The sequence below is a fragment of the Cajanus cajan genome, chromosome 5, assembly GCF_000230855.2.
Source record: "Cajanus cajan strain Asha chromosome 5, NIPB_CcT2T_4, whole genome shotgun sequence".
NCBI classification, from domain to species: Eukaryota; Viridiplantae; Streptophyta; class Magnoliopsida; order Fabales; family Fabaceae; genus Cajanus; species Cajanus cajan.
Window position 1 is genome coordinate 59,407,272 of NC_138521.1, and position 11,699 is coordinate 59,418,970.

At 39.7% G+C, this 11,699-nt stretch overlaps 2 protein-coding genes across 2 annotated transcripts; both read right to left on the reverse strand.

Moving 5' to 3' along the window:
- Positions 1-3,636: 3,636 nt before the first annotated feature.
- QKY (C2 calcium/lipid-binding plant phosphoribosyltransferase family protein) lies at positions 3,637-7,900 on the reverse strand. The gene has a single exon (XM_083075492.1). The coding sequence runs from the start codon at positions 7,151-7,153 to the stop codon at positions 4,115-4,117; it is 3,039 nt and encodes a 1,012-aa protein (XP_082931618.1). The 5' UTR covers positions 7,154-7,900; the 3' UTR covers positions 3,637-4,114.
- Positions 7,901-9,530: 1,630 nt separating this feature from the next.
- Positions 9,531-11,062, reverse strand: LOC109807613 (uncharacterized). The gene is given in 3 exon segments (XM_020370169.3): positions 9,531-9,700; positions 9,703-10,269; positions 10,590-11,062. Coding segments are annotated over 3 exon segments (756 nt in total). The 5' UTR covers positions 10,723-11,062; the 3' UTR covers positions 9,531-9,644.
- Positions 11,063-11,699: the final 637 nt, after the last annotated feature.

Sequence of the window (11,699 nt, forward strand, 5' to 3'; positions counted from 1 at the left end):
ATAAAACAGATATAGCGGTTATACAAGAATGAAACAGTGCATACAAAAGAAATTTTATATTATATATAATAAATCGATTAATAAAATTAATTTCCATACTCTCATTTTTGTTATGGGCCTGTGGCTGTGTGATCACTCTAGGACATTTTAAAACATCGGCATAGCATAGGTTATAGTTAAAAACTTGATATTAACATTGAAGAAATCTTTAGTATATGAATTTAAAAGAATTTGCACAAGCCAGGAGCCCAACACTAGCAAACTTACAATACAGAACAATATCTACAATTATTCTATACATACATAGTACATACAACGAGGCTTTTCAATCCACTTTTTTAAATTTGGACTCTCAGCTTCTCCTTAGATCCGTTTGGTTCAAAGGAGGAGAGAAGAGGAATTTTAATAGAGGGAGGAGAAAGGGGAGGTTAGAAGTTAGAAATTTTGTTTTTCATATGTATCTTCAGGTTTCTTTATCTTCTTGTCCTTCATGTTTATCTTCTTCAAACTCTCTCACATTCAAATCGAGGATTGTAATAGATTATTAGTTCATGAGAAAGTACCATAACTCAAATCAATTTAAAAGATGTACAAGGTTGGGTGTTTCATGATAAGAATGCCCCAAAATCTAAAGAATAGTGTCCAGCTTAAGAGATCTAGAAGGTAACATATATATTTCTCTAACAATTTGTTGCAACAGAATTTGGTTTTTATTGTCAACTTTTACTGACACTGAATGCACAGAGACAGTCTTTGTTGAAATTTGTGGCACCCAAATTAAGTTTGTGACTTCCTCTCTAAGCATTCGCTCCACCAAGTCAAATATTTACTGACGTTCATATATAAAAGTCGATCAAATATGAGCTAAAAATAGCAGCCATTGGTTGGATATTTACTGCCGGATTTTGCATTGATCCGTTGGGGAAACTTGACATAGGGAAAGGAAAGCACTCACAATAGTGTGAATTTACTACCTAAACCCTAAATTAAAATATTTTAGGATGTGTTTGAATTTCCGATAGAAATACGATGAATGTTAATCCACCAATCTACTTTACACTTGCTACTCGCGTTTATTACTGTGGACACCATAAGTGACACAACATAGATATGTCCTTCGTGGTCCTGTACTAAGAAAAAGTCTTATCAATGCTTATGACATTTTAATTTAAAACCCACTGTCACATTAATGGATGAAACATTGTTAGGAGTAAAATTTTGAGTAGAAACGTTCCATGATAAAACAGATCAAGTCTCAACTCTCAACCACTGAGGAGACACCTATGACATGGAATAGTGGAAGAGTCAAATATGACTAGCACAACTCTCAAGCTCCAAAAGTAATATATTGAAACTCGAACAAGTAATTATAAAATAGTCTCAAACGGTTTAAAAGAGATTATCCATATAACATAAATCACGAGACAATTATAATCTTAGTGGAACTTATGTATAGTAACTACTTCTCAAAAAATACTAATTCTGTATTTCAAATAAGGAAGTAATTAATGATCAAAAAACGGTTATTGAGAAAATTAGAGGCGGTTAAGAAAGATAATGCACGATCCAAAGAATAGGATGGTTACTAATGGCATGATGAATCTAACTACTATTGTGGTCTTCCTATAAATAGACAGGCTAGACTCAATCTCAAGGGTTGAAAAATCATATTTACGAACTCTCACAAATACTCACTATCGGTGCACATGGCTCTTGTGTATGAGATTGCTAAGTATGATTTTTTGGCCATCTTTTTTTCCTTTCTTTTCCTAGGATAGTTCTATTTTTAGTTTAGTATAGTGTAATTTTATAATTTGAAGCAAACAAGTCATGATTTTTATTATCAATATATATGTCGTTGTTCATTCAATTTACCTGAATGTTTACATGCATGAAACCTATTTTGTGATAATTGTTGATGAATATTTAGAAATTCTAGCATATTAATTCACATAAAATTGGATCTTGACTAGCTTACATGTGTGAGACTCATTCCTGGAATTCATTGCATGTTAAGAATATGTATTATTTGAAATCTATTTTATTATAATTTCACGTAGTACCTTAAGGCTCTGATAACTCGTAGAGTTTCTATTTATTACATACTTAAATTGAAAATTTTGCTAGTTCAAAAGAAAAGAATCCATAAACTAATTTTACTGGAAACAACAGCAAAGAGTTGAAATCAAATGTGCCAAACCATCCTATCCATGTAAACTTCTGGGAAAGATATCTTTAGAGTAACTTTTATCTATTTAGCAATATTACTAAGGCTAACTTTTGATCGTGCTAGACGGATGGTTCTTGTATTTAAGCTTCCTTTCTATCTTTGCACTTAAAGGTGAGAAGATCAATTTTCGTTTAACCTAAGAAAACATTATACTCGTTTTCGGAGGCTATGGCACATTTTAATTTTTTTACATGAGATTGTCCACTGACCTATAGTTCCTTTTATACAAGGTTAGATTTGCTACTCTATTAAATGAAAAGGCATAAAGCCATTCTCAAGTAATTTCATTGGACGTATAGTTTGTATCTTCACATTTATGTCTTTTTCTCTTATTGAAATGACATTATTGAGCCATGTGTGGTCGCACATGTAAATAACTAATTTTTATGCTACAGAAGTTTGCATAGTTATATAACCTACATTGTTAGTTTTTTTTTTCTTCATATAATTCATTTTAGGTCAATCTATCCGTTATAGATAAATAAAGTTTAGTAAAAAAATTATTTTATCATAGATCGAACTCGAATATTAAATAGCTACTAAATTTAACTTAATTATTTATTGTTTTATCCAAACTTCAGGGAACAGGTAAATTTTACCAAAATTCTAAAGAGGACAGAAAATAGAGAAGGGGCGGGGGGGAATAAAAGGTGTGATTAATTTATAAATATAAATGTTTTTATAGAATGAGAATCAAAATATCAAAATAATATTACACAAGCACAAAAAACTACTCAGCAAAGAAACAAACACAAAAATGGGCCTTACATTTTCTGAAGTTTGTGTATTTATGAATATATCATTTATGGCATGGATACCCAGACCAGAACAGAAACAGAAAGTGCTTGTGATTCCCACTTCCCATCACACACAGATTTCACAGATGCCCATGTTTGTGGAAATCAGTGGCACCCAAATTTGGTCAGTACTCTGCACTCCATACTTACACTGCCTCCTCCATCAAGTCAATATTTTCTGGAGTTTCTGAAAGCAAATGAATTATATGGTGGTGGATTGCAGTTGTCATGTGATTATGCATTCACTTTTCTTCCAATTACGACGCCTTCCTAGTTCCCACTTCCCACCACAAGATTGTGTTAGATGTTCGGAAACCATACATACAACTTACCTATGTTCATTAACTGTTAAAATCAGCAATCAAATGTCTATGAATTAGTAATATGTGTAGCACATGGTGGCGTTAACAAAATAAGGAGTGTTTGTTGAAGATTAAAAGTGAGACAACAAAAATGTCGTTGATTTTATTTTAAAATATTTTTTAGATTCGTGTATATATAATAAAAAAACAAGAAAAATATTAAATTATATATGAATAATATGATTTTTTTTATGGCAAGAATATTAAATCTTGAAAATGATAATTGAGAAGGAAATTAGACAAGACAGAAACAAACAAACAGCAAGGAGCTGTTGAGGGCACTGTATTTAAAAAAAAAATGTGAAGAGATATGAAAGGCAATATTATATGCCTTCCTAAACATTGACAGAAAAGTCTCCCCACCACAGCCAAGACAGTACCCAAAATTTCTCCCCCCATGTTTCTCTCTCGCCTCTCTCTCACCCTCGTCCCTCCTTTCTCTTATTTCGAGTTTTCAACAGTGGCCACAGTCAATCCATTCGATTGCAACAAAAAGAAATGATGACAACTAGCCACTTTCCACCCCCTTTTCACTCCTTACGATGTTATTGAGACACCTTTTTCAAACACTATCCCTACAAAACAGCTGCTTCTGCTTGTTCCTTTCCACACCCTCACTAGTCACTAGTCCCAGTCCCATATAGTAAAAAATAAATTCCCACTTCTAAAAAAATTGTCACCTTAAAAAAAAAGAAAAAAACTAGGCACTGAATTTGAATAATAATCTACATCAAGCGATCAGACAGGCTGGGAAGTCGCCGGAAAAAGTTCAAGGTGGCGGAGGGCATGGGGTTCCGGAACATGGGGTGGCGGAGGTAGTAAAACCCTAAGGCCACAGCCACCATTTTTGGCGGCATCGCATAGAGTGTGACAGTTATGGCAAGACAGACTCCAATGAACAATTTGGTAGCCCTAGGGTCCCTCCAACTAACCAAGGCTTGAAGCCTCTCTCCCTGGGTGGCAAAATCACCCAACACTGTTTGGACCCTAGCTGCTAGCATTCTTAACCTATCATAGCGCATTCGAACTATATCTGGTGGTTTCGAACTTGGCATGGTGTCGAATTCCTCGTCCAACTCATCCGGGTCAACCGCTTCAGCCTGAGATAACCGGGTATCCATCCCAGCCGGTATTTTCGGCCTGAACCGGTAATACCAAATCCCGATTAGGACCACGTATAAGAACCCAGTGGGGACAATCAAATCCGGGTACCAAACAAGCACCAAATAAAGAATGTGGAGAAGGACAGTGGTGACTGGATTCTTCCACCTTCTAATATCATCCAACCACTTGGCCAATCCAACGGCCCAAGCCAAAACCGCCACGATTCTGAACCAATTCGCCTTGCTCTTCCTCATGCTCCACGCGTGCGAATCCGCATCTAGCATGTAACGAACCACCTCGTGCCCCAGCGCCGGTTCCGACCGCGCCAGCCACTGCGCCACCATCTTGGTGGCGGCCCCGCGGAGAGCCTCCTGCTGGGCCACCCCGAGCGGGCGGAGGTAGTGCATTCGAGGAAGCAGGGGCTGCCCGTAGACCGAACACGTGTCGGGCAACAAGGAGGGGCAAGCGAACCGAACCGCCAACTCGATTTCCCCCATTTTCTTCAACCCGGTTCGCGTGAGCACGAGGAGGGGGTAGGAGTTGGTGTACACTCTGTTGCTCTCAAGCGTAGAGACACGTATTCGTACCTTCCCGATACGGCAATCGGGTCTGTCTTCTGACACGTCAGCGAACATGCGCCAGTTGTCGAACACGCCAACGGTGAGAACCGTGCAGGGGTCGTAGACCTGCCACGTGTACTGCTCGTTCCAGCGTGGATCGAAGCTGTCGGTTACGGTGCGGGTTCGGACCCACTTTTTTCCATACTTAGCCACACAGTAAGCATCCGTGGAGCCCTTTCCAGCGCCTTTCGATTTCATCGGGAGGAGGCCGCGAGCGCCCAGAATCCCCAGTTCCAGAATCCCCACCGCCGGTTTCCATAACTGTTTGGCGGTGGGACGGAAGTCACTGCACACGTGCGCCGCTTCGTCCAGCACGTGGTACCCGCCCTCCAGGCAGAGGCGCAGGTGGACTCGCCCGCAGTAGGGCCCGCCTTCCAACGGGAACCATTTCGCTGCCACGTGGCGCTCGTCTATTCGCTGCTCGATTGAGCCTAGCGGAATCACGATGTGGCCTAGCAGCGCCGCTTCCTTGCTCGTCCGATCTTCCAGGAGAACGATCACAGAATCTTCCAGAGGCTCCCCGGCCACGAAGAGAAGGTCCTCGTTCCAGTGGAACGATAAGCTACGGTGGTTCATGGATCCTCTCCTTGTTCGCTGCGATTGGAACCCTAATTGCACCTTCACCCTCACTTCCGGCGCCGTCAATGGAGGCAGATTCGGAGCAATGTTCAGGTCTTGCGCCTCCACCACCGTCACGCGGAGGTACCAGAGCTTCGGTGACTGATAAACCTTGGAGCGAGTGTGCGCTACGTACGGTGCATCTGAGCTCCACGCTTCCGGGAACGCGTCGTCGGATTGCGTCCCGATCCACACGGAGAGCTGAATGTCGCCGGCAACTCTCCCGGGATTCTGATCGGCAGTGACTCCTTCGAGGCGGTACCATTGCGGCGCCAAGGGACTATCCGGAGGATCTCTAACCGGAACGTCGGAAAGATCAAAGCAAACACCACCGAGAAAATTCTCCGTGGGAGAATCCCAAACGGAAATCTCCAGCGTGGCGCTGTTGACGTCGGTCTTGTTGTAACCCAACGCAAACACCTGGTTCCACTCAGGCGAGTCGGCGGGCTCGTTGGGGCGGTAACTGGCGGGCTTGGATCTCACGAAGTGGCTGGACGTTCTGACCTTCACAAATGGGCTTTCACTGGGAGGAGCAAGCCCGCGAGCTTTCACTATCCGGACGAACAGATACTGCATAGGCTCCACGAGATCGAACGGATGAACCCTCTCGGACTCGGCGCCAGTTTTCTTACCAGAAATATCCTTAGGCGAGTAATCACCGTTCGGCCTCTTGAATATCTTCACCCTCTCCCCTCTGTTGGCCTGCATTTTCCTCACCTCCGGATGGAACTGCATTTCCGGAGGCTCGCACATTCCCGGCAACGGCGGATCCTGCGAAACATGCACAACCGGAGGCGGCGATTCTTCAACCACCACCACACGCGGCGAATGAGGAGGACCCGTAGGAAGAGGTATACATTGCTCCATCGGTCCAGGAGCCTCGAAAACCCGTCCCTCCTCGACAACAGCCGCTCCCGGCGGCGGCTTGTTCTGCTCAGGTTGCTCCTCCTGTTGTTGCGGCGGTGGTTTGTCGTCTTCAACTAGCATCTCATCGTAGTAATAAATCCTGAGGCCAATTTCGCCGCGTATCCAACTGAAGACGCTCCTCTTCTCGAGCGTGTAGTAGACGAGAGCTTCTTCGCCTCTTCTGGAAAACTGCGTTCCGTAGAGTTTAACTCTCCCGAGGAAGTGGTTCTTGCGGCCGCTTCCGTTGCCGAACTTCTTGTCGTTGTAGACCTCCACTTCGAGCTCCTCGAAGTCCATGTTGTCAGGGTCGGAGACGATGAAATCGAGAGGCTCGTTCCAGACCGGGTTGAGCTCCTTGAAGCGGGTGTTGGTTCGCTTTCTCTGGCCGTCGAAGTCCGCCACCACGTAAGGGCTTGAGCTACCTTGTCCATCCTTCGGGAGCAGGTTGCGCGCGTCGATTACTTCCACGACCAGCCTCCGTACGGTTTGCGGTGGTTGCTGAAACGGCGTCGTCATCTTCTCATCTTCTCTCACACGCACTGTGCCCGTTGATAGCGGTAGTGTTGAGAGTTGAGGTGAGGTTCGTTTTGTGTTGTGCGGTGCTTTTTGTTTTTAATTATTTATTTATTTATTTTGGATGGAGGATGGTTTTAAACTTTGTTGTGATGACAGTAGGAGATTAGATTCCATGCTCTCTCGCCAAGGATTTCTTTCCAACTTTTTCTAATTCCCTCCATTCAGATTTCCTTATCTACCTCTTCTTTTTTTCAATGTTTTTTTATAATTAATATTTTATTATTTATTTCAATGGCTTGCAAGAATGACCCAAGCATCTCTCTTTTTCTATTCCTAATACTCTCTCTCTCTCTTGCACCAATCTCCCAAACACAGACAAAAAGTCCTGATTCTAAATTTCTATATGTAGGTTTAGGATATGGATGCTAATGCACATGTGCAATTTGTGATCATTACATTTTATTTTAGTTGAGAGATAAGTTTGTGCTTTTTGTGTAATAATGTTTCAAATTTTGGATTTACTAAAATTTTCCCTATATCTTAATATCAATTTCACAAAATCTTTTTTTTTTTTATTCCCTTCCCCTTCAACAATAAGTAAGAGAGGCTCATGGAGGAACTTAACTTTTGTTCACCATTTCTTAACTTTAGACCTCTTGATTTAGTACTATAAAGTTATTGGTTTACAGGTACTATTGAACAGTGATATATGATACTTACATTCAAGAACAAGCATACATGACACTGAGATCTTAAAGCTTAAAAAGACTGTACAAATAGCAATATCTAAAACCTTATGTCCATCACTCTTTGTAACAATGTTTGAAAATATTCTTGTAATTAGCCCTCCTTAACTATAGAGGCTCTTTATAAAAAATTGTCAAAGGAAGGTTAAAAGCCTTGACAGGAAGCACATGATTCCGCGTCCCAACCGTGGGCCCTTCCTTTTTGTCAAAAAGCACTTGCATTTTGAATAAAGTTCGAAGACAAAGCATCACCTTTATACCCCCTCTCCTTTGGTTCCTTATTCTTCTTCACCATGCATCGCTTGTCAACATCCAAACCTCAAAACTCTAAGCACCTTTCCTTTTCTAAGTCAAGCAACTATTGTCTAATGTCTTTTAGTGTTATACTAGTGTTCGGGAAGCTCCCAGAGGTACAATTTCACTATATCCCAACTGTGTTCAACAAGTTCTTTCTTTTCAGCATTTCGAATTTGGCTCATGAGGTATTGTTTAATTTTTATGCATCATCTACCTTTTAATATGAAATTTGTAAATTGTTTTCGAAGGTTGTATACTAATATGTGTTAAAAGAAAGCATGAATAGGAAGGAAAATAGTTTATGTGACTGGAAGCAGCAGCCAAACAATTTAAGTTCAGCAAGCAAAGTGCTTCAGCCTCTCTGTTAAGATAAGGAAGGGGAAACTTTATTTTGTTATGTTGGATAAGCGGTCAGAAGTTAGGAACATTAGGTCACAACTCTCAACTTTATGGCACAGATGCCAAAGAAGCTTCTCTTTCCCGAAGCAACATCCTATGCGCTCTTTTGCTCTTTTTAAATTGGTGGAGTACTAGTAGTTGTAGAATCTGATCCTGTAAGATAAAAGTAAATTTTGATGATATGATGCTCTTCTAAATCAGCATAATTTGGATCAAGGTACAGGATGAGATTAGTGAAAAAACACTGTAGATTAAAAAAACCATATGCAAAGGAGGTGTTGAAAAGATGAGGTGATGTCGGATGGTTTGTGACTTTACTTTTTTCAGGATTCATCACAGTATAGAAAGCCACATAACATTATTGAATAGTAGCTTGAGAGAAGGAACGAACTTGGAGGAAGGTTATCAAGGAAGATAACCTTATTGAGATTGCATCTTCTCTAAGACTGCCTTGATGAGATGCACCTGTTGTATCTACTATTCATGGATAAGCATTACCTCTTTTTTTGATTCTCTCTTTTTACTCAGTCGGTGGCCGAGGATACAGAGATAAATTTGGAGTGGGTTTAAAATACTTTGTTTAGATTAGATTATTAGAACTGAAAAGACAAGTTCTTGACTTTGATCAGAATGCCATAAACTAATGATAAAATTATATATCCTCGTTGACAAAGAGTCAAAGACATTAAAGCAATTAGATCCGAAATTCTATGCGAATTAATTGCGAGGTGAGACTTTGAGTCTTCCATATGGTAAGCCGTTTGATATTAAAGCATAGTATGAGAATTGAGCAAATCTAATGGTAATGATGGGGTATATTGAGGTATAGACAGGAACCTATTGAGCCCTCTATTGTTATAAATGTGATAGAGGATTGATGACGTCCTAAATCAAATCACACTATGGATACAGATATTAAAATTGGAAAGAAAAAAGAAATAAGCAGAGACTTTATTATTAATGTTTGAATATCTGCATGATACTTTATTGTATTTACATACGCATGTAAAAGGCTCGTGGCCTGAAGTGAGGGATATACATTTATGGATTCAGGTCTGAGAACTTAGGTGGTGTTGAATTTGCGAGATATTAACAACCCCAAGGAAAAGGCTATAACAGCTGTTATTACAATTCCTTTGTTTTTCCTCAAAATCCCCGCTGCAGTTCTTAACATGGATTCTTGATCCCAATTCCTCATTACTTGTTCAGGAAAATCTCCGATGTGCTCATTTTCATTTCTTTTTATTTCTTGCCCTGCATGGTTGTCATGTTGGCTGGGATCTCTCCTCCCCACATCAGCATTATTGGGTGCTTGCCTATCATTTTCTTCTAATCTTTCAACTTTGCCATTTCCATGTTGATGGCTATCATTTTCTTCTGCTTTTTCATCTTCGCCATTTCTATTATGGCTATCATTTTCTGCTCTTTCAACTTGGCTATTTCCAGCTTTTGCAGCCTCGCTTTCCTTGTTCTGTTGTGTGACTCGCTTGGGAACAGTGACATAAAGGACTCCACCATCAAACTTCCCAGTTATCTTATCCATATCAGAGTCCACTGGTTCCGGAAAATTCAGCCGAAATTGAACATGTTTCCACTCATTCACTTGCCTTTCTCCCGATACAAGAATACGGCCATAGCTATCAACCTGGAGCTTCACCTCTTCCCTCCTGAATTCTGAAGAAGCATGATAAAAAAAAATCGCGGGTTATTTTTGTTTTCGCAGCATCAATACTTATTGAGGACTGTACAATAAGTCCTACTAATTGTAAATGTTACCACTAACTAAATAGTTTTTCGGTAGAAAGAAAAATAGCACCCATGCACGTTAAAAGCAGACAGGTTTTTCGGTTGGGTGATTCTTAAAAGAAGCGAGACAAAAAGTAAAACTAAATTAACGTTGGTCTCTCTATGGGATTTATTAAATTCTTCACAATTGATACTCATATTCTATTCGTTTTCCTGTTGAAAAGTGAATTAGGTGTTTGATGCAATACCGGGAAGATCCACAAGAAGGTAATGACCCGCAGAATCCTCTGTCCATCCAGAATTAGGTACTGTCTCTTCAACAACTGGAGTTGGTGCCCTTGTTCTTACTCCAACCCTTGTAGTACCTCTAGAACTGGCCATTCAGGACGCCAACTAACAACTAATATGAACCTCAAGATTGCAAGAAACGTGAATGTTATAATTTGCATGCAACCTACAGAGTGCAGATGGCATATATATTTATATCGTATAATTGCGTGCTTTGGGTTTCATGTTTCCTTCATGGTTGGGTTGCTTTACTTGCTTGAACATTGATATTCGAAACTTGAGCGTGAAATTTTTGGGGGGTATTAACCTATTACATGTGCAAAATCAGACTATTCCTCTTTCGGCGGAGTCTCTCCAACCGATATTTCATTGTTTCGTTCTACTATTTCTTTTGGATTATTCTAATCTTACAGGGACCACGCTAAGTAAATTTTGTTTTATTTAGGTTTTGTTAGCATCTGTCCTTATGTTTTTTTTTTTTTTACACGGGGGAAAGTGATCTCATATATTGAAAATACAAAAGTCATTAAACAAATAGTAAATGTAACATTGAGAATTTTATCTATTAAAAATAGTGAACTTCATTATTAAAAAAATTAACTTGGTTTTTAAGCATCTTCCATCATTGTCATTGTCTGATTATTACCTAAATAAATACTTTTAAAAATTAAAATTAAAAATTAGACGCTGCAAATTGTTAATTTCTGTTTGGATATATGCTCTACTTAGAGGACTATGAATTATTAAGTATTGAATTAATAAGGGGGAGATATTCTTATGTGCTTATGGCAGCAAGCTAAGTTTGTGACGTTATAACACGTGACTGACTGGAACCAATGTCATGAAATAAGGGATTTCTTATTCCAAAAGTAAATGCAAATGATAAGTTTGGAATTTAGAAACAATAGCCAGTTCGACTATGGTGAAAATATTATTTTGAATTTTTCCTTCTTTAGGAGATTTTCTTTCAATACGCACAATTTTCACCATGTTTGTATAGTGTATTTGCATAACATTCAGAAATCAATTTTACCACTAAAATAACGTTGATATAATGAAAAAGTCAAAGT